Source organism: Trichoderma citrinoviride (assembly GCF_003025115.1).
Source record: "Trichoderma citrinoviride strain TUCIM 6016 unplaced genomic scaffold BBK36scaffold_7, whole genome shotgun sequence".
NCBI lineage: Eukaryota > Fungi > Ascomycota > Sordariomycetes > Hypocreales > Hypocreaceae > Trichoderma > Trichoderma citrinoviride.
Window position 1 is genome coordinate 168,157 of NW_020194715.1, and position 22,497 is coordinate 190,653.

Here is a 22,497-nt window from a genome sequence, read left to right on the forward strand (position 1 = left end):
GTACGGCAGATCTTGCATTTTGCCCACTCAAATCGAGCTGGGGCCGGACGGCTCGACAAAGGCTGCTGTGACACGAACAGAGACGTGGGCCAGACAGGACGCCGTGGCGGAGGCGATGGCCCGGACGAAGGGGCTCATTGCGAGATGGTAAATCTGGGCTGCTGTCTTGCGAGCAAGACATAGAAAAGGGTCAGGTGGCTGGCGTATTGCCAAGCAGCTGAGTGTGTATCGACTGTCTCTTGGCCCTTGGCTGACTGAGGGGGTGGTGAATCCAGGCAGCATGTTCAGCACCGCTTCTCGTGATAACAGGCACCTGGCGAGGTGGGAGATGTCAGCCAAATGCTGCTGGGAAGTTACTTGCTTGATGAAATCACCATGGCTGAGTCTTGCGTCTTTGTGTCAAGAGTCAAGTGGAAGAAGTGTCAATTGAGGTGAGTGGTGGAGGAAGACGCGTCTTTGTCAAGTCCGTTCAGCAGCTCAGCAGCGCCTTCCCACGATGCTGCAGTACCTTATGGTAAGGTAGACGCGTATCATCCATGCGTTCAGGTTTATCTGCTCTGAACAGCTGGGATTGAGTATTTGCAGTGTACCTACTTGTCGTGTAGGTGAAGCAGAGCTTGAAACAAGGGATCACAAGCATTGGATCCGGCACCAATTCGGCGACTTAGACATGTCTGTCGACCGAGGTACATTCGTCCTCAGAGGATGTACTTTTTCGAGACCCGGACGTGGATGACCGGAGCTCCTTGTGGCACGGGTACCCGGTAGCTGGAACAGGAGAGGAGACATCTGACACAGGGTCTTGCAGCTGCATGCTCGTGCTCGTGTTGAGTGCTCTGTGTCTCAGTTGTATAGACGGCTTTGTGATTGGAAGCATCATGGCGATCTCTCAGAAGTCGGAGCTGGTCCTTGAAGGTCAGATGAGCCGCTGACAGCCGCTGTGGAGACGGTTCCATTTGCATGCAGCTCACCAGTCGTTCATGGGGGTTCGTTTACACCTGCAGGGCTCTGTCGCCGATACGAAACCTGGAAAAGGTGTTGTGTCCGTCCATTTTGGCTCTTGGAAAATTTGCATTTTTAATAAAATTGAGTCACTGTTGATCAACTCGTCTCCTGAGCTGGAGGTTCATCGTAGAAGCATAGATTCAGAGGTAGTAGTGACTGAACGTAGAGCTCCAAGCTGCAGCCAAATCGTTATCGGCGCCACAGCCGCTGCACCCCATCTCTAGGGCAGCAAAAAGTACCTGGCCTCCGATACTGGACGCAGCCTCGCGATGGGACTTTTTGCAGCCCCCCTTCGGCGGACACTGGAACTTACGAATTCTTGATAGCCTGCGGACCTGTCAAACCAGACAGTCCACTCGGCGCCTCTCCATGTCCGCTGCCGCGCCCTTGCGAGCCCTGCATCGGCCAGCTCTGCTATCGCTCCGCGCAGCTCGGCTTGTACCCCGAAAGCCCCGCGTCTACCCAGCACTTGAAGGCGTCCCCCACCATACATGTAACCGCCATCTCCAAAGCTCCAGCTTCCGTCCTCCAGCTTCATCGCTTGCTGCTCCTCTTGTCTCACATCGCTGCTTCTCCCGCTCGTCGCATCGATCCTCCGCCAACATGGTCGCCGAAGACTTCGAAGCCGTGCTTAAGGGCAAGTACCCGGGCAAGTCGCACGCAAAGCGCGTCGTCGACCTGATCCGCAAAAAGGACCCCGAGGCCAACGGCGTTCTCTATCTCGAGGGCCGCATGACCAAGCTGCTCGAGGACAATGACTCGCCCGAGCCCTTCCGGTACGTCAGAGACTGCAGACTACTATGCAGCTGTCGCGGATGTCAAGAGACCGCTAACTGAACCCTGATCTGTCTCGCAGCCAGCGCCGCTACTTCTACTACCTCACCGGCTGCAACTTGGCCGACTGCTACTTCACCTACGACATCCAAGCCGCCAAGTCCACGCTCTTCATTCCCCCGATCGACCCCCACGACGTCATCTGGTCTGGTCTGCCGACCACCATCGACGACGCCCTCAAGCTGTACGATGTCGACGAGGTGAAGCTGACCACCGAGGTCAACGCGACCCTCGCCCACCTGGCCAATGCCAACTCCAACTCGACCATCTACGCCATCAATGGCCAGGTGTCGGATCACATCACCTTTATCGGCTTCGAGAACAAGGACTTCGCGCTTCTCAAGGAGGCCATTGAGGTCTCTCGCGTCGTCAAGGACGAGTTCGAGGTGGCCATGATCCGCAAGGCCAACCACGTCTCCAGCCTGGCGCACAAAGCCGTCGTCGAGAAGGCGAAGAAGGCGTCCAACGAGATGGAGCTCGAAGCCGTCTTTTTGGAGCGCTGCGTTGCCAACGGCGCCAAGAACATGGCATACCACCCCATCATCGCCAGCGGTACAGCTGCGGCGACCCTTCACTATGTCGCAAACGATGCTCCGTTGACAGGCAAGCAGAACCTGCTGATAGATGCTGGCGCCGAGTGGAACAACTATGCGGCCGATATCGTGAGTGATGCTTTTTTTACACTCCTTGCAAATGGTCAGTGCGAATAGGAGAGTAACCACGTTTTACAATTCAGACACGGACGTTCCCCCTCAACGGCAAGTTTACCAAGGAGGGCCGCGAGATCTACGACATCGTCTACAAGATGCAGCAGGAGTGCATCGCCGTCATCAAGGCCGGCATGCACTGGGAAGACGCCCACATCCTGGCCCACAAGATTGCCATCGACGGCCTGCTGGCCCTGGGCATCCTCAAGGGCGACAAGGATGAGATTTTCAAGGCCAGGACGAGCCAGGCCTTCTTCCCCCACGGCCTGGGCCACTACCTGGGCATGGACACCCACGACACCGGCGGCAACCCCAACCGCCAGGACCCCGATGTCATCTTCCAGAACCTGCGTCTGCGCGGCCAAGTTCCCGCCGGTGGTGTTGTGACTGTCGAGCCTGGTGTAAGTCTCTCCGATGAAGATTGATAGTTGCATTGAATCTCACACCTCTGCAGGTCTACTTTTGCAAGTTTATCATCGACCCCTACCTGGAAAACCCCGAGCACAGCAAGTACATTGACGCAGATGTGCTCGCCAAGTATTGGGATGTTGGCGGTGTCCGGTAAGCTAATGTTTTCGTCTCCTACATTGCGAAACCAGTTTCTAACTCGAGTGCAGCATCGAGGACAACGTCCTCGTCACCGAGACGGGCTACGAGAACCTGACCACGGCAATCAAGGAGCCGGGCGAGTTGGAGGCCCTCATGGCAGCTAGCTAGAGAACGCCAGCAAATAAGCCGTTTGTATACAAGGCGTCCAATCTGAAGAAACAAAGAGAAAAAAAAATAAAAAGAAATGACCCCAACGATGATTTCAATCTCGCTCTGTGCGCACTAACTCACATATACGAGATTGCCCCAAGCTGAAGGAGGTGTGCGAATTGTGCTGACGCGTACCAATACGAGTCCACCATCCATCACAGCCTTCACGACACACTGTGCAAACTTTTCTTGCCCCTGTCCGGCGGCAGAGCCCAATTGCAGCCGGACAAAACCCAGCGAGTCCGGCCAAAGAAGCGCCCCTTTGACGGTCCATTTTCCGGGCGAGCCATTATACTTACACGTACTCCGTACATATACCATCTCATTGGGCCCCATTGCAAATCATCAGACACAATGCATGCAATTTCATGACAACGAAGGGCAACTGATCAACCCGTCCCTTTCACCCCTTGCATTTAAGTTATATCTACTAGTTGGTCATCTACCATGGCATCTCCTGGCATGGGACACACGCGTAAGCCCGTTCCCGTACGGCGGCGGCCCGTCCCACCGCCAGGATACGACCACCAGCAAGACATCTACGACTTGTACGCGGACGAACCGCCCTCGCCAGCAGGTCCATCCCTTTCATCTCAAGCATCAGCAGCGGCGGCAAACACACATGCCCAACAGCTGAGACCCAGCAAATCAGCCGCCAATCTCAAACAAGATCTCGCGGCCCCTCATCGGGCTCACCCCCCTTCCGTTGCCCGCTCCCCGGACATCACCACCGCGGCCTTCCCTGCTCCTGTCGGCGTCATGGACTATGAGAATCTGCCTCCTCCGCCGCCTTATCCGGGCCTCCCCGTTTCCCAGCCTCCGGAATTGCCCCTCCGACGCGCCCAAAGCTCGTCCGCACTGCCCATCGGAGGAGGGCCACCGGCCGGCTCCCCTGGTCCGCCATCACCAGGCTTCTCACCACATCCCCCACAGGCCGCAACCCTCCCAGTAGAATCAAAGCAACAAGACTCCATCTGGAAGTCTGCCCTCGGAGAAGCCCAATACTTCGCCTCGGGCCTCATCTCCCATCCCTCAGAATCCACCCGCCACTACTCCATCATCAGACACACCCGCGCCCTCATCTGGTACTCCGGCCCCTCCACCTCCGTCTCCATCACCATCCTCTCCGACGAGCCCCTCCCTCCCACACGCACCCTCTGGATGCAGCAAAAGGGCTACTCGGGCAACATGGGCATGGCCCTCAAGGCCCTCGCCGGCACGACCTCGTCCTGGATCAACGTCACGCCCGCGCGCCTCGCCACCGTAAACGACACACCCGAGGCAGACGAGCGCAGCATCCAGCGCGATCTCAAGCGCTTCGCAAAGAAGGCTTCAGGGAGACAAAAGAAGCACGTCCCCCGCGAGACGCACATCGTGCGCATACCGGCCACTGCATCAGATGGGTACTTTCGCCTCGTGCTGTGCGGAGGAAGTGAGGCAGGCAAGAAGGTGCTCTGCGGGAGTCCCATCTTCAGGGTGGCGAGTACGTCTGCCGATGTGAGCGTCGTCAGGGGCGCGAGCCTGAGTACCATGCCACTGGAGATGGGCGTCAAAGTCGCAAGTACGATAGGCCAGGCCATGGCGAACAAGTACATTGGCGTGGCGAGCGCGGTGGTGAACAGCCAGGTCGGCAGCATCGTGACGAATTCGACCGTCAAAAAGGTCAGCACAGTAGCTATCCAGAGCTACCAAGTTTCCGGCGTGGGAGATGCCGTCCAGGAGAGCTGGCAGAGGCAAAGAAGCCAGCAGGAGAGATACGACTCGCTCATGGTGAATGTGCCGGTGATTCACATGGTTGGTTCAGAGACCGGCCCTGAAGCGCCGTTCCCAGTCAAGTTTGATGGAAAGGTCGTTCTAGGAACGGGAAGATCAATGGCAGAACTGGGGATACCAACGGCAAATCTGAGTGGTGTTTCGGATCAGGTGAAGCTGCGTATGGGAGGCGTTTTTGCGGCTTGGGCATGTATACAAATACCCAGGGACAACAACGGCGAGTCAAACGCAGTGGTGGATGACATGCTGCCTACAGACTGGGTCGAAGCTGTCGTCACTATAGCACCGTCCAGGCACGCTCCCCCTTCCGTCGCCATGAAGAACAGCGTCACAGTCCACATCATCCACGACTTTGAAGAAGCACACTTCATCGACGCCAAACTCAAGGTCATCCTCATGGGCTTCCTCCACCCAGCGGCTCCTCCACACAGTCCGCCAGACCATCTCGCAGCCGAACACTCCCAAGATGTGATGAACACGCTCGCCAGTCTTGGCCGCGCAGCATGGGGCCCGCACGACACGGTGGCCATGATGAAGAGCGTCAAAAGCAGCCGCAGTCTCGGGGAGAGGCTGGATGACACAACGGGTAAGGTGGTGGCGCAGGTGGACAAGATTCCGCTGCATTGGGCGGGCGTAAGGAGTGAGGTTGGGGTTTTGCAGGATAAGGCGTATGGGAATGGGGGGATGTGGATTGTGAGGTGATGGCTGCTGGACGGTTCATTGCGTGTAAGTGCTTCGAGTGTTGCATTGTGTATATATCTGGCAGATCTTGTTTATTTGGAGCATTGAGCGGGAATGATTGGCATAGCCTTAAATACTCTATAATATCTAATACTTATCACGAAGCGTCTACAGTTTTAGAATCACTACTCTCGCAAACGCGAATGCCCATAGTTTCCTACACAATCATACCCCTCAATCTGAAGCCCGAAAGTTGCCAAATTCGGCAACTTGGACACGGCAAAAGCCGGCCTCCGGCAAAGCTCCGGCTCGGCCCATCGCTTTCGATGTACTACTCCATCCCGCTGAATAATTCTCAACTCTCCATTGCTTCAGCTTTTAATATCTCTCCACCATCGAACCTCCAAGCAATCGCAACTATCTACCGAATCAAGATCACGTTGCAACAATGATTTGCTCCTCCTGCCGCTCTGCGCTCCGTCTGCGCCTCTTCGCGGCCGTTCCGCGTCCTTCCCAGACGGCAATTGCGCCTATCGCAAACACCTTCAAGACAACTGCTGCCAAAGCTTCTCCTCAGCGCATGCGATTCCTCTCCACGACTACATCTCGCCAACTCTCCTCGTCGTTCGCCAAGCGCTCTTCATCGTCTTCTTCCAATGAACAAAGAAATGATCAAAGCATATACGCAGCCGCGGACATGACGGAGGCGGAAGCATCGATCGCGCTTATCCTCGCTTCGAAGCTCGAGCCTACCTCCCTTCTCGTGCAGGATATATCGGGTGGCTGTGGGAGCATGTATGCGATCGACATCACGTCGCCTGCTTTTCGGGGGCTCAATATGCTGAAGCAGCAGCGACTCGTGAATGCTGCGCTGGGCGATCTTGTCAAGCAGTGGCACGGGGTGCAGATACGGACGAGGGTGCCGCCGGAGGATGAATCACCGAAATAGTCAAGCGAGGGCCAACTGGATGAATAGAGAAGAAATAATGAATCAGGAAACAAGTAAAGCGGACATCCTCGTCGCGTCCATGATCACCGCAAACGATCACGTCTTGCTCCAGGTTTAAGAAAATGCTCTCAAGTGTCGAATGTCCCGCTTCCCCACGTCACACTTCCGTCCTCCTGTACGTTGATTTCTTCTCCCGCGATCTCTGCGATGATGGGCGTTCGCTCGTTTTCTCGGATCGATCCCTTGCACCACGCCGTCGGAGCAATCCTTCCAGCTCCTGATTCCCGGCTTTCACGGCATACCACAGAGGTGTCCTTCCCTGGTTGTCTTTCGAGTTCACGTCAACCTTACCGGTCTTGAGTAACAACCTGGCGACATCATATGACGCAGAATAGGATAGAGGAGTCCGACCGGTATCATCCTTTGCTTCAATGTCCAGTTCCTCGAAAGTGAGCAATGCTCTGACGGTTGACCTGTCTCTCAACTCCGCTGCATAAGACAGCGGCGTGCGACCTTTCTTGTCTGCGATGGACAAATCGACCTTTCGACAATCGAGCAATTTCTGTATTATATATGCGTCCCCGTTCTCTATCGCACGTGAAATTGGCGTTCGACCGTCATTGTCTCTGGCGTTAGTGTCTAGGCCATGGTAGTTGAGTAGTGCTTTGACGATATTTCTGCTTCGGAGCTCTATTGCAGAGGACAGCGGTGTGCGCCCTTGGTTGTCCTCCATATTTGCGTCGACTTTACCCGACCCAAGCAAAATGTGTACGGTGGGTTCGTCCGCCGAGTGTATTGCATATAATAGTGGCGTACGTCCTTGGTTATCTCGCGCATTGGCGTCCACCTTGGCATCCTTGAACATAGCATCGAGGACACTCCTAGGAACGCCTTGGTAAAGTTCGTCACCATTGGTGCCTGTGTCGAAAGTTGTACAGTCAAGCAACATTCTTATGATAAGACTTTTGCCTGTGTTCAACGGCATATCGTATCGGCGTGCGTCCCTGGTCATCTTTCATGTTGGCATTTACTTTGTTGCATTGGAGGAACATTTTGATCGCAGACCGTCTGCCCAGCTCGATTGCATATCGGAAAGACGTACGCCCTTGATCGTCTTTTGCGTTCACTTCCTCCGCAGTTGCACATTCAAGCAGTACGTTAAGCGCAAATTCGAATCCGAAGTGAGTCGCGTACTGTAACGGCGTGCGCTTTTCGTCATCTTTCAAGTTGAGGTCGACTTTACCGCTCTTAAGTAGCTTTTTGAGTATAGATGCTTCTTTTGTGCAAATGCCAAACAGAAGTCTTCTTTTGAATTCAACGTTAACGTTGGCTTCCCCGGAGTCCACATGAGACTTTGAATGAAGTTCGGATTCTTGGGTCATCGCATAGATCAGCGGCGTGCGTCTCTGATTGTCCATTGCATTGAAGTCAACTTGATCGGACTCGAGCATGGCGTCGATCGCTAATTCATCTTGCCGTTCTATGGCATTGAATAGCGGCGTGTATCCTTGATCATCCGTTGCATTGACGTCAACTCTTTCAGAGCTCAGGAGTGCTTTCAGGATTGTTTCATCTCGACCTTTGTGGTCCATGGCATATCGTAGCGGCGTAAGACCTTGATCATCCTTTTCGTTGGCGTCCACTTCCTCGCAGTCGAGTAGTATCTTGACAAGCGATTCTTCTGCGCGTTCTATTGCATAGTGTAGAGGCGTGTGGCCCTGGTCGTCCTTTGCGTTGACGTCCACCTTGTCAGAGTTGAGCAATGCTCTCAGGATGGATCCATCTTCATCTTTGTGATCTATCGCATATTGTATCGGCCTGCGACCCAGGCCACCCTTGTCATTGCCGTCCACTCTTTCACAGTTGAGCAGAGTTCTGACGATCGATTCCTTCTTGCTGTCTATTGCGTATAGCAGAGGTGTGCGGCCCAGGGCATCTTGTGCGTTGACTTCCACCTTTTCACAGTTCAGCATTGTGCTCAAGATTGAGCCATCTTCGTCTTTGTGATCTATCGCATGTTGTATTGGCGTGCGGCCTTGATCATCTTTCTCATTGACAGTCACTTTCTCCAGGCCAAGCAGCAGTGGGACAAGTGATCCCTTTCTGGTCTGAATTGCGTATAGCAGAGGAGTGCAGCCTTGGCCGTCCTTTGCATTGACGTCCACTTTTGCAGAGTCTAGCAATGCTTTCAAGACCAATCCATCTTCGTCTTGGCGATCCATGGCATATCGCAGTGGCGGGAGGCCCTGGTCATCCTTCATATTGGCATCCACTTTCTCAGACTCGAGTAATGCCTTTAGAATGGATTCATCTCCGCGTTCGGCCACATGTGATAAAGGCGTGCGACCCTTGTTGTCTTTTCCGTCAACTTCGGCTCTATTGCAGGCAAGTAGAACACTGACATTCCCAAGCCTTTTTCCCAAAGCTGCGATATGCATCAAGGTCTGCCCATAAGCGTCTCGATAGTCTGTTCTAGCATTTTTATCGAGGAGCATCGTCAGCATTGAAGAATCGTCTTTTCGAGCGGCATGAGCTATTGGGGTCAATCCGTCGTCGCCCTCGGCTTCCACATTTGCGCCCTTGTCGAGAAGTATTCGAACGGCCTCCAGCGATTGCCACTGAACAGCAATGCCGAGTGCCGTTCTGCCTTTGAGATCTTTGGCTTCCATGTTGGCGTTGTTGATGAGAAGTAAATTGATAGCATCTTTTTGTCCGCATCTGCTGGCGCAGATCAAAGCCGTGTCGTTGTCACTGTCCTTGGCCTCAATGTTGGCGCCCTTCTGCAGAAGCAATTGGATAACATCTGTATGCCCTCTGACAGAGGCGCCAATTAACGCAGTGCCTCTATAGGAATCTGTTGGAGCCTCCAAATCAGCCCCTTTATCAAGCAGCATCTCCACAATATCTTTCCTCCCCTCCTTAGCTGCAAACACCAATGGTGTCGGGCCAGGTGAGTATTTTTCTGGCACTCTAAACTCCAACCCAGAGCCTTTTTCGATCAAAAATTGCACAATGCGCTTGTTCCCCTTTCCAATGGCTAGTAGTAGTGGGGTCTTTTCATGTCCATCTACTTTGTCCAAGGCGGCTCCTTTCTCAACCAGCCATTCGACCACGTCATCAGCACCATTGACGATGGCCTCAGTTAATGGTGTGTATTTGTCCTTCATCGTCATATTGATGTCGAAGCCATTTCTGAGAAAGAACTCGGTGGCACCGTCAAGCTTTTCGCGAAGCGCTATGGCAAAAAGGACTTGATTGCCGTTATCGGTATTGTTGATGTTTCCTCGTTTTCCCATGAATTCACAGTCCAGGTTGTCGTTCTTCCTTATCATGGCAACCAAGAGAGGTGTCAGATCGTTGATGTCCTTTGCTTCGTTATCGGCTCCTTTTTCAAGGAGATACTGTACAATGCTCTCGTGTTTGTTCAAGGCGGCCAACATCAAAGGCGTCCTATTGATGCTATCCTTTGCGTCAATATCGGCCTCTCTTTCAACAAGCCATCGAACAGCGTTTATACGTCCGTGCTTTGCGCCTAGAGCCAGTGATGTTTGACCACACTCATGATATCGAGCCTCGATATTGGCGCCCTTTTCGATGAGCAGATCAAAAGTAGCTTTTCTCTCGAGCATCACCGCAAGATTCAATGCTGTAAACCCGTTTTCGTGGGACTCTATCGAGTATTTCTCGAGTAGCACCTCAACAGCCGCTGTGTGGCCCATAAGAACAGCTAACAACAATAGCCCGCCGGCCCCATATGGCACTTCATCCAGTAGGTCGACGTTCGTGACCTCCAAGAGACGCTTTATGACTCGAAAATTACCACCAAATGTGGCCCAATCTATGGGAAGTTTATTTTCCGAGTCTTTTTCGTTTGGGCTGTATCCTTGGGAAAGAAGATGTACTACCGCTTCGTGCAGACCGAAGAAAGCAGCGATATGCAGTGGTGGCGGCTTTGAGAAAAATGATTCCTGATTGGAGGGTTCGGTGAAAGGTTTGGCGAAAGGGTTGGCGAAAGTGTCGGCGAAAGGGTCGTCGGGTAAGCTGAAGAAAAGATCGGGAAGATCTTTACTTAGTTGATAGGCGATAAGGTTCAGGTACCCCGATCCTTGATCTAGAAATTCAATCACTTTAGAAACTTCGAAGTCCTGTTCCAAAGTTTCATTCGTATGGCATGCCCAATTCTCCTCCGAGTAGGCGTAAAAGGGGAAGTCCTCAATTCTCTTAGCACGGTCGTCCCATGACATTCGAGGCCCATTTCGAAAATTTGTAAATGACAGATATGTCAGGCACACGTTTGTGATACAAGTCTGTGCCTTCTGCATCCACCGGTTGTCCGGACGTTCAAAGTATTCTTGCGCAGTGTAATGGACCAATTCTATGCCATCTCCCTCAACGACGACCAGCGAAGCGCAGGCTTGGATTATATGGTCGACAGTTGGGATGTTGTCTTTATCAAGTTCAGATGCGCCAATCTCAACAGCAAGTGCTTCTTGAAGCTCTGCTACTTTCATTTGCCGCTTTGCCTTGACAATCCAGGAGATGATCAGAACCGCGTCGCGAGCTAAATCTCCTTTAAGTTGCTGTATTCGTTCCATGGACTTGTCATACGCTTCATCCAAGACGCTAGACCTATCCGAAGAAGATGAAGAAGATGATGAAGAGGAAGCCTGCTGCAGAGAACTGAGTGACTTTCTGAGTGACGAGAGGGATCGTGAGCCGACGAAGGAGTTCAGATAGAGCTGGGCAAGGAGAAACCTAAGAATCGAGGTCAGTTTCAAAGCCACTTTGAATGTCACTATGTACCATGATACTCACATTCCACCCATAGCCGCTTCGATAGCGGATTTAATCTCATCCTGCAGGCCCTCATCTTCTCTAACAAAGGATGGAAGCTCAGACATGCGAGCATTGAGAACCTGAAAAATGTCGTGACGGCTGGGAGAAATCTCCCTGGAAAGAGATCCTTCAAATTTGGCTGCAATGGTGTTGATTGCTCGAGATGTCGCAAAAAGGTTAAGCCCGCTCCTCTCTTGCATCATGAAAATATTGTCCAACAGCTTTGTACGCTCAGTATCTTCAGCTTCATCGAGAGCATCAATAAGAATGAACACTTTAGAGTAAGACTGAACAAGAACCTCCAGGGTGTTGGATAACTCAACCAAAAAAGGACGAGTGTTCACAAGGCTATGTCGATCATACAGCTTTTGCACTGCTTCGGGAAAGGATCTCGAATTCTGCGCCAGTTGTTTGACAAGGCTTGCAAGCATATGTTCTGCTTTCTGATCGTTGTGCCGTTTGAAGTTGTAGTAGATGTAAACCACACCGACCGAGCCATCATACCGAAATTTCTCGGTCAAATAGTTGACTAAAATGGCCATCTGGAAAGTTTTGCCAGCTCCCGGAACGCCTTCACAGAATAGCGTCTGTTTGCTAGTCGAGATCCAACTTTGAACTTGCTCTGAAAGAAGAAATTCCTGGCCCGTGTCATGTGCGCATCTCGCAAAGTAGTCGTGCTGTATGAGCGGAAAGTCTAGAGGACTCAGCCAATGGAGAGCTTCGATCCGCTTCTTAGCCTCGTTATCTTCACACGTCTGCTGTCAGCCTGATTCTGGAGGAGATAGAGTTACTGAAGCCATACCATCGCGAAAGATGTCCAGATGCTTCTTGGTTTCCAGGGACACGTCATAAAGCCGTTGTACATCTTGCTTCACTACTCGGAACATAGTTTTAGATCCTGAGCTATGACAAGTGAATAAATCGACATTCAAAGGGATCACTAACCCTCATTCATCACATCCCTGATGGGCCGCTCGCCCTCAAAATCGCTGGGTTGAATACAACCAAGAAGCTCCTTCGCGAAAGCCGCTGCCACAGCAGCAGCATGCTCCTGCCAAGCGTTGTTCTTGTGCGAGTCGCAGTAGTCGCAGATGCCTCGAATCACCAAACAGGGGAAGTTGTTCATGAGACCGGCCGCTTCTGTCTCGAAACAGAGAACTTCTCCTCCGAGTGCGCTGTTCAGCTTCTCTCGCCGTAAGCCGTCTTTGATGACTTTGTTGCCAGATGCGATGAGACCGTGGTGAACTCGGATTGATCGACGCCTCTTTTTGATAAGCTTGGACTTATCGCAGAACTGGCATGGATCACCGTCTTCATCCGATCCGTTTTCAAATTCCTCCTCCACAGATACATCCACGACCCCACCCGCGGGACCCTCGGTGTTCATGTTTGAGAACGGCTCTTTGACATGAACATAGTCAGTTTCAAAAAGTAAGTCTTGATGCTTGTCAGACTTCAAGTACTTTTTCGCCAGCCTCGGGAATCTAGCCTTGAGCTCCTCGAGGAAGTTGGGGATCTTGGACCCCATTAGCTCATTTTCCGTCTCCAGCTTGGCCAAAGCTGTCAACAAAGCACCAGGCGGATTACTCAACGCCCCAGTCCTCTCAAAGCCTCCTCCCTGTGTCTCTTTGCCAAGATCCCACTGGACGACTCCAGGATATTGGCCGGTAGGAGTGCTGACGACAACGTCACCAAGCCTCACTTTTGGCGGGACGCCGCCTCCGATACCAACCATGAGACCAATCTTGATGGAAGGGAATGTTCTGATCATGAACGCTGCCACATTGGCTGCCGAGTTGGTACCGTACTGGCCTTTGGGCAGGCAGGCTATCACGACGTTGTGAGGGCCGATTGAGCCGAGCGTGTAAGTGTTGGCATCGTTCGTAAGCTTTGGCAGGTCTGCATGTCTCTCGTCCAGCATCGCCGTCGCCGCCGTTTGTTCCTTTGGGAGGGCACAGATCCATCCCACGCTGTAGTCGCCATAAGATTTCTTTGATGCCATCATGTGCCAGAGATAAGATGCGATCTTTCAGAAGTGCAAAGCGGCCTCCAGAGTGGCAAAGCTCAATTCCCGGGGAGCAGAATGCGAACCCCGGTGTAGGCGAACGCGTGGAGGCGAGCAGAACAGGTGCCCTCTCCCCTCCAGAAGATGTATGAAGTGCTACTTTTTTCAATGTCCTTTTCGAAAATAACAGTTCGGATTACATATCGTTTCAGATCAAAGAGGAAGTAGAGTTGAAGGGGAGATGGGAGCCTGGTAGGGCAGCAATGAGGCTGAACTTGGCATCCACGTACCACCGGGCATCAAGGGCATCAGCCAATACCATCATGAGGCGTGTTACTGCGCATTACATGCGTTTAATATCCCATTCGACCAATTAGATATGAAGATCTGTGTCACTGGACAATGTCAAGATGGTGTCAGTGAGCTGGCACGATACAAGCCCAACAGCACAAGGAAGATATCCTGCTGATAAAGGATGCAACCCGTTCAAGTAGCTGTATAATCCGTGAAGTTCAAAACAGGGAAACAATAGATGGTCGATTGCCAGAATCTTCCGAGTAGAAAAGACAAACATTGCTGCTACATTCTCCCTGAGTCACTCCTCCCCACACCAAGTCGCGCCCAAGTCGCCCCCGGCAGCGACAATGAGAAGTCGAACATAAGAGCGACCCTGCTCCAGATGAATACATCCACCACCAATACATGTACAAACTCCATGTCCCTTGTTCACACCAACTTCTGTATCCCAGCAGCTGAATTTAGAGAGAAAGACATACATACATGTCGGATACAGCCTATTGATTCAAGATACATACGTCCATCACATCGCAAAATAAAAGTCTTCTCACAGGCTTCCCATGCTCCCTTCACGCCGCAAAGCTCACAATGTTCCGCACCAGAGGGCAGCTGATGGAGGTTTCGTCTAACCCGCCTCGTTCAGCTCCGTCAGAAAGCTCTATCCACTTCCTCCTAACGTAATAAAGAACATCTGTATAAAAGAGTGTACCTGTATTCTAGTAAAGTGGTTCGTATATGGGAGAAAGGGCATCGGTAACTATGTCTGCTACCAAGCTCTTCCTCGTTCTATCCGCCGGGCATATACAATTCGCCAGTTTCTGTCACACATCAGATTGCATCAAGCTTGAAGAACATTGTTGAATTCATAAAGCATTAAGGATAAACGTTACACCCGCTTCTAAATCAAGTCCCCCTCTTCCTTCTCTATCCTTTATTAGATGTATACCCTAGATTTACTCCTTCAGATACTTGAGAACAGCCTCCCGCTCCTCCACAGGCATAACGCGCAGAACCTCGCGAATGCCCTTCCAGCCAGCCTTCTCGTTGCTACGAACCACCTCGGACACCTCAGAAGCCAGCTTATCGGCCTTAAGGGCCTCCACCTTCTGGCCGATCGATTGGGCCTCCTTCTCATACCACTCAGCAACCTCCTGGTCCTTGCGGTCCCAGCCGGCAATGCCAGACCAGCTCTCCAGCATCTTCAGACCCTGTGCGCGAGCCTCCTTGGCCTTGGCGGTGTTCAGCGCAGGGGCCGGCAGGAAGCTGGGGTTCATGCGCTTGAGGATGTACTCTTCGTTGAGACGTCTGCGCAGGCGCCAGTAGAAGTATCGGCGGGCGTTGATCCAGTCCAGGGAGTCGCGAATGACACCCTTGGCCTTCATGCGGCCAGCTCGGTCGTGCAGATCGGCGAACTGCACCGCAATCTGCGAGTAGATGGGCAGCAGCTGCTTCTCGCGAATCGAGAGCTGCTGCTTGACCTTCTCCATATCCTCAGCAGACAGGGTCTTGTCCTCCAGCTTCTTCTTAAGCGAAGCGTACGTGGGATCCAGACGGGCCATGGTCTCGAGCTGCTTGTCCTTGCGGTACTTGATACCAATCATACCATCGGGCTCAAGGACACCACCGCGAGCCTCCGTATCGGCGTACATCTCCATAGCAGTAGGGTTGATGCTAGGATCGACGACGACCCAAGAACCACCACGAAGCTCGCCAAAGGGAGGAATGTACACAAAGATGGGCTGCTCGTACTTGACCAATGCGTCAACAATGAACGAACCGTACTTGAGCACCTCGTTGTACATGTCGCGCTGACCGCCGGAGAATCCACGCCAGTTGGCCAGGATCATGAGAGGAAGCTGTTCGCCGTTGTTGAAGTCGTTGATGGCCTGGGCAGTCTTGAAAGCAGAGTTGGGATACCAGACACCACCGGCTTCGTTGGTAATCTGCTCAATGGAGTCGGGGTTGGCGGGATCAGCAGGCGTAATGTTCTCAACGCTGCGAGTCTCGACGGCGATAACACCCATGGGGATGCCGCCGAGACGAGCGCGACCGACCACGACAGTTCGGGCCCAGCCGCCAAGGGCCTCAACAAACGAGTCCTTGTCGAACAGACCGCTCTGGAAAGAACCGTCGTCGTCCTGCTTACCGGCGATCATCCACCGCACATCATAGGGCTGCCTCTGTGGCGGGCAGTAGGTGATGTCGCGGTCCCAGCCGTCGAGGCTTGGGCTGACGGGAACGGGGCCGCCGCGCTTCTCGGGCACAAACGCCATCCACTCCACAATCTTGGAGACACCCTCAAAGTCATCGTTAGCAGTCATGTGTGACACACCGTTGCGGTACATGATCTGAGTGCCACCAAGCTGCAGATTGGAGGAGTACACCTCACGACCGAGCAGGTTGTTAATAGCGGGGGCACCAGTCAGAATAATGGGCTGGCCTTCGATCTGGACAGCACGCTGACCGAGACGGACGAGGTAGGCACCGATACCTGTAGACAATCATGTTAGTGATACAGGAAACAGATATCAGCATATGTGGAAAACTTACCGACTGATCGGCAGGTGACCAGAGTAATGGTAAAGATGTCGTTGTAGGCCTGGCTGGTGGCACCGGCAATGAGACCGGATCCTCTCAAGCATTCAACACCGAGACCATCCTCTCGTCCAATAATGGTGACAATCTTGTATCGCTTCTCACCATCCTCGACCACTTCCTCGGTAATGACGTCGTCCTTGAAGAGCTCCTTGGTCTTCTCATCCAGGTAGAGGTAGCGGAAGCCGCCTTCGGGCTTGGAAGCATCGTTCCAAGCGACCTTGAAGTGAGGCATCAGCTCGTTGGCGAGACCCAGGCGGGCACCAGAGTTGGCCGACAGGTAGATGCGAGGAATGCCGAGCTTGCGAGCCAGCTGCGTGCACTTGTAGAAGAAGTCATCTTCCTTGGGGCCAAAGGATCCAATGTTGTACGTGATGTCGTTGGCGACAACAATGAAACGGCGGCCGGCAGGGTACTCTGGGGTCCTGGCCTTGATGATCCATCCAACCATGCCGCAAGTGTTGGTGCCGGGCTCGCGGTTGACCTCGTCGAGGTTGTCCTTGTCGTCGAGCACCAGCTCGGTGAAGGTAATACAATCACCGACCTTGGGCTGCTGAGACGCCAGAGCAGGCTGTCTCTTGACAGCCTTGACCCAGCTGTTCTGGATGGCCTGGCGGAACAGCTCAGGGAAGTCGTAGACGTACTGCGTGCCCATCAGGTGGGCCTTGTATCGCTTGGGCTGGAGCCAGTTCTTGGTGGCATAGGGCGTGGAAACAGGCAGCAGGTGCAGAGGGCCCTTGTCCTTGGTTCCGCCAATGCTGTGGAAGACCCAGTCGCCCTTGTCGGACTTGCGCTCAGCGTACAGGTCGACATCGACGACGTAGCCAGAGGTGTTGGTGATGGTGACACGGAGGGGGTAAGGGATGCCCGACTTGGGATCGGTGCAAACGATGCGGATCTCCACCTGAGCAACACGCAGACGCCAGGCGCGGGCACCGAAGCGATCCAAGAAGCCTTGCAGGGACTGCTCGACGGTAGCAGGGTCCAGCTGGAAGACGGGAGTGAAGTTCATGAAGATGTGGTTGAGATCAGAGTTGTTGTTGCCAATGATCTCGAGGGCGTCGAAGATGTCATTGATGACGCGGTCGGCCTCTGAGATGAGGTACTCGGCAGTTGGGATCTCATCACGAAGGCGGCCAGGTCGAATCACGGCACGCGTGAAGTAGCGCTTGTCGGACTCGACGGTCTTGCCAACAGCCTCGTACACGTGAATGTTCTTGTTCTCGGTGAACATGGGCTTGATGCGGAAGTTGGCAAGACGAGCGAGCTCCAGCTGGAAGGACAAGGCGGGCTCGCTATGACGGATGCTGTCATCTTCCTCGTAGTCGGGGCCTCGGAACGTGTAGTAGCCGGGGTAAGAGCAGTCGCTGTGGCCGCAGATGAAGGTCAGACGGCGGACACCGCGGATCAGGAGCTCGCTCTTGAGCTGCTGGACGATGGGAAGGATGCGTGCGAGGGTCTCGGCATCGTCTCTGCTTTCGGCATCTCGAACAGCCACGTTGATGACGGCAGACAACTCGTCGCCGTTGTTGCGGCTCTGGAACTCCTTTCTGAGAGCGGCGAAAGGCTTCCGCTTGCCGCTCAGATCAGCGAGAAGACCAGACGTGCTGCTCTGCCTCCGCTGCTGGTTGTAGAACGTCAGCGTCTCCAAAGCCTTCTGGAGCATGTCCTCGGCGTCGTCAATGTACTTGACGGGAACAATGATACCCTTGCGGGACGGGCCGTTGTCCCACTTGCTGGTGAGGTAGGACATGTCGCTGATGGAGTTGATACGCTTCACGTTGGGCTCAGACTCGATGGGGGTGCCGGGGGTAGAAGGAGCGGCGGACTGGATAGGGACACCGAACTCGGTGTGTCCAATCTTTCGCAGCCGGAAATCCCAGGAGAGGTAGAGGGGGTTATCAGACTCGTCGTTGTGGTACTCGATCTGCTGGAGAACGTAAGCACGGTAAGCACGACGGACGTAGACCTCGAGGGCAGCCAGCGAGACCCAGGGATCATCATGAGCGAAGAAGGATGTCAGCACATCGAAGACGGTGTACTTGGAGTCGACAACCTCCTTGATCACGTCGAGGCTGGGCTCACGGTGGTCCCAGCCGCTCTCGCCGTAGCGAGACTCAACAACGGACGATCGCAGGATGTGCTCCATCTGAGACGTGCGCTCCTCGAGGGAAGGTAGAGAACACTGGATCATAATCTCACGCGCCTTGAGCGAGACCTTGGAGGTGGCGCGGGAGGAAAGCTCGGTCAGCTTGCGGAGCGATTCGCGCAGATACCTGTTGATGTTTCCAACGTTGGGCTTGTTGGGGCGGTACTCCTCAAGAATGGCGAGAATGAGGGAGTTCTTTGAGCTCACGCGGCTGTGCGAAAGAACGATCTGCACGACCTTGGCCAAAGAATCTTTGTTCTGGTCTCGAAGCTTCAGGATGACGCTATCTTCCTGAGCTCGGCTCTGGAACAGCTTCTCAACCTCGAAGTAGGCCTCAAGGAGGCCGTTAATGACGTTGAGCTCCCGAACCTTTTGGCCCTCGGCATAGTCATCAAGCACCTGGGTCAGGGGCGCGAGAGTTGTCTTGAGCAGGGCGGCATCGCTCGGTTCCACGTTTTCCTCGAGGAACTTGCTGAAAGCCTTGCTGAGGGCCTTGGCAGGGAACTCAACAGAGCGGCCTCTGGCTCGCTCCACAATCTGGGTGAACTGGCTGTCGAGCTTCTGGGGCATGCGGGCGTGCAGGGCGGCAAACTGGGCATTCCATTCGCTGTAGGGCAGCTCAGGATCGCGGAGGACCTCAATGAGCTTCTTGAGGGTGTCGGCCATGATGACCGAGTTGTCGAAGCCGTTGAGGATGTTGAGTAGCACGTTGTGGTACAGGACGAAGCGCTGGGCGGGCTTTGTGCCGACGACGACCGGGTCGCCATAGGGAGGAAGCTGGCCAACGAATGCCTGAGCCTGCTTGACGCGGCTGGGGTCGTCGAGGGCGAGAATACCGAGAATGTCACCGGCCTCGAGAGTGGCTCCGGGCTGCTTGATGAGCTGCACAATGCCGTCCTCCTGCGCGACCAGGGGCATGTACATCTTCATGACCTCGACCTCGGCAAAGGTCTGGCCAGCCTTGATGTGGGAGCCGTTCTCGACAGAATACTTGACGAGCTTACCAGGGCTAGGTGTTCGCAGTTGGGTGGGATCGTTCTCCTGCTCGAGCAAGCAGGTCTTGCTGTCGACGGAGAGACGTGTAGCGCCGACCTCCTCCTTCCAGTAGACATTGTGGCTGTGGCCGTCGAGTAGGATGAGCAGACCACCGTCGCTGAGGGCGCGGACGCCGACAGAGCACTTGGAGCCGTTGATGAAGAGGTGGTAGGTGTCGAGGCTGGCGCGGGTGGCGGTGAACTTGTATCGGAAGCCCTCGTAGATGAAGTCGATGGTGAAGACGGTCTTGAGGATCTCCTTGGAAGGCACCTGACCCTTTTCCAGGCCGGAGCGGTATTCGGCCAACAGAGCCTCGCTCTTGATGTGCGCCTTGGTGATGGCACCGCACACAACAGCCAGCATGGTGTCGGGACGCTCAGCGGTCAAACGCTTGGAGATGAGCTCGTCCAGCCAGCCGGTGGAGATTGTGTTCTCCTCAAAGGCCTCAGTCTCGAGCAGCTTGATGAGATACTCGACCGTGGTTCTGAAGTCACCACGAATGCTGAGCTCCTTGAGAGCAATGACCATGTGCTTCCGCGAGGCCTGACGGTTCTCACCATAGGCGAAAATGTGACCGAACTGGCTGTCGGAGAAGCTGTGAATACCACCCTGGGTACCGACGGAGAAGTAACCCCAGGCGTTTGAGCTACTTCGGAAGTTGAGCTCGTGCATGACACCGTTGGAAGGCTTGAAGCCCTCGCCGGGGTCCTCAGATGTGATACGGCAGGCCGTGCAGTGGCCCTTGGGCTGGGGTCGGCGCTGAGAGCCGGAAGTGCCCTCCAGCTTGAAGTCGAAGTCGATGGGGTTCGAGGTTCGGGGGTCCACGCCGTACAGCAGGCGAATGTCGCGGATTCGATGCAGGGGGATACCCATGGCGATCTGGAGCTGGGCGGCCGGCAGGTTGACGCCGCTGACCATTTCGGTGGTGGGATGCTCTACTTGGAGACGGGGGTTCAGCTCGAGGAAGTAGAACTTGTCGTCGGCGTGCGAGTAGAGGTACTCGACGGTACCGGCGGAGACGTAGCCGACCAACTGGCCCAGTCGGACTGCGGCCTCCTCCATGGCCTTGAAGGTGTCGGGCTTGGCAATGGTGACGGGAGCCTCTTCGATAATCTTCTGGTGGCGACGCTGGACGGAACAATCACGGCCGAAGAGCGAGATGTTGTTGCCGTACTGATCCGCGAGCAGCTGGACCTCCAGATGCCTAGCGTTTCCAGCCAGCTTCATGATGAAGATGGGCGAGCCGGGAATCTCGCTGGCGGCGGCCTTGTAGAGGGCCTCGAACTCGTCCTCGTTGGTGACCTTTCGGATACCCTTGCCACCACCTCCCTCGGAGGCCTTGACCATGACGGGGAAGCCAATCTCCTTTGCCTTTTCCAAGCCCTCCTGCCATGAGGAGACGCAACCCTTGGCGTAGACGTCGTCGGCGACGGTGACGATGCCCTTGTCATCGATCTCGACGGTGTCGACGCCCGTTCCGGACCAGGGAATGCAGGGCACCTTGGCGTGCTGGGCGACGATTGTGGAGGAAATTTTGTCACCGAGTGATCGCATGGCGGAACCGGGAGGACCGATGAAGACGATCTTCTTGGGTGATGCGGCGAGGGACTCGGGAAGCTTGGGGTTTTCGGAGGCGTGGCCCCTGGGAAGAAATTTCAGTCAGCCAATTGCTTTTTCTCAACATGGAGAGAGGCATAATACTCACCATCCGGCCCAGACGGCGTGGACGTCCATGCGCTCGGCAATGTCGACAATCAGCTCGACGTTGGCATAGTTGTGGTTATTTGTGCCGCCGGGCACCTCGACGTAGTGGTCCGCCATTCGGATGTAGTCGGCGTTGGCCTGTAGATCTTCGGGCGTGGCCATGACGGTGAAGTGGATGGCCCTCTCGTCGCCAAACGTCTCGTAAGCCCATTTCCGGACCGATCGAATCTCCTTGACGGCGGCGATACCGTTATTGGCAATGAGGACCTGATCGTGTCAGTCTGCAAGTCCCTCCAAGAGCCTGAGATGCAAGACACAAAACTCACATTTGTAATGACCGTGTGACCGTCGTGCTCGGCCACAAAGTCCTTGACCTTGCTGGCGGGGGCATTCGCCAGCCGGTTGCCTCCAATGAAGTGGTCTGCGATGTTGTGCTTCTCGGCATACGAGGCGCTGCCGTTGGCAACAGGCACCGTCCGGCCGTTGCCGTTCGGGGTGCCGTTTGCTGCTGAGTCGGCCATGGCTGCTGGTGATGTGGTGGAGGAGGGAGAAAAGAGACTGGAGGGCTGGCGATCTCGGTGTCTTTAGTATGGAGGGGGAGGGGAAACAGGACGTCAGAGGCGGTCGGCTATCTGGCGCGGCTGCTATCCACCGATCGAATCAAGGAAGAAGCGAATTAGAGCAGTCCACGGGGGTATCTGGACTGCCGATTAGGTGAACAGAAGCGAAGTTGTCTCTGTTCGGTGGTTTTTGCTGTCGGTTCGGTTCCTAGCTTGTTGGCCCGCTAGGGAATGAGGCTGAATCAGGCACGAGGGAGCAGAAGACGGCCACGGCAGTGGAGAGGCTGCAGCACGCTTTCGAGAAGAAGGGGAAGGAATGGAAGACGGAAAACAAGAGGACTTCATCCAGAGGGAAACGGGATCGTGCGGGAGCCCCGAGATAATAAACCGAAGGCAGACAACAAAATCCATCCGCCCAGCGACGATCGACGAGGGGCAAGGGAGCCAGACACACGCACACACGCAGAGGTCAGTACAAGGTACGTAAGGTACTACTTACACACACAGGTACGGGCAGGGGTCTGGGGGTGTGCGAGAAGCTTTTTCGGGCGGGCTTAGGCGCAGCTACGGGGCCTGGGAGCAGCGTTAGCGGCCCTGTGGCTCCCTCA

The 22,497-nt window shown here is 54.4% G+C and overlaps 5 protein-coding genes across 5 annotated transcripts; 3 read left to right on the forward strand and 2 right to left on the reverse strand.

Moving 5' to 3' along the window:
- Positions 1-1,608: 1,608 nt before the first annotated feature.
- Positions 1,609-3,263, forward strand: BBK36DRAFT_1141004 (hypothetical protein; the record flags this gene model as incomplete). The annotated part of the gene is made up of 5 exons (XM_024893418.1): positions 1,609-1,781; positions 1,862-2,501; positions 2,576-2,947; positions 3,001-3,107; positions 3,164-3,263. 5 exons carry the CDS (start codon positions 1,609-1,611, stop codon positions 3,261-3,263), a joined length of 1,392 nt encoding a protein of 463 aa, XP_024749452.1.
- Positions 3,264-4,064: 801 nt separating this feature from the next.
- BBK36DRAFT_1118937 (hypothetical protein) lies at positions 4,065-5,780 on the forward strand (the record flags this gene model as incomplete). The annotated part of the gene is made up of 1 exon (XM_024890533.1): positions 4,065-5,780. One exon carries the CDS (start codon positions 4,065-4,067, stop codon positions 5,778-5,780), a length of 1,716 nt encoding a protein of 571 aa, XP_024749453.1.
- Positions 5,781-6,456: 676 nt separating this feature from the next.
- Positions 6,457-6,708, forward strand: BBK36DRAFT_53824 (bola-like protein; the record flags this gene model as incomplete). The annotated part of the gene is made up of 1 exon (XM_024898225.1): positions 6,457-6,708. One exon carries the CDS (start codon positions 6,457-6,459, stop codon positions 6,706-6,708), a length of 252 nt encoding a protein of 83 aa, XP_024749454.1.
- A 157-nt stretch (positions 6,709-6,865) lies between these two features.
- BBK36DRAFT_1168761 (hypothetical protein) lies at positions 6,866-13,546 on the reverse strand (the record flags this gene model as incomplete). The annotated part of the gene is made up of 10 exons (XM_024895225.1): positions 6,866-7,063; positions 7,379-7,527; positions 8,324-8,453; positions 8,904-8,990; positions 9,279-9,326; positions 10,047-10,376; positions 10,614-10,749; positions 10,807-11,463; positions 11,524-12,166; positions 12,550-13,546. 10 exons carry the CDS (start codon positions 13,544-13,546, stop codon positions 6,866-6,868), a joined length of 3,375 nt encoding a protein of 1,124 aa, XP_024749455.1.
- A 1,253-nt stretch (positions 13,547-14,799) lies between these two features.
- On the reverse strand, positions 14,800-21,850 carry BBK36DRAFT_1118801 (acetyl-CoA carboxylase; the record flags this gene model as incomplete). Its single annotated transcript, XM_024890516.1, has 4 exons — positions 14,800-16,337; positions 16,397-21,267; positions 21,331-21,596; positions 21,656-21,850. 4 exons carry the CDS (start codon positions 21,848-21,850, stop codon positions 14,800-14,802), a joined length of 6,870 nt encoding a protein of 2,289 aa, XP_024749456.1.
- Positions 21,851-22,497: the final 647 nt, after the last annotated feature.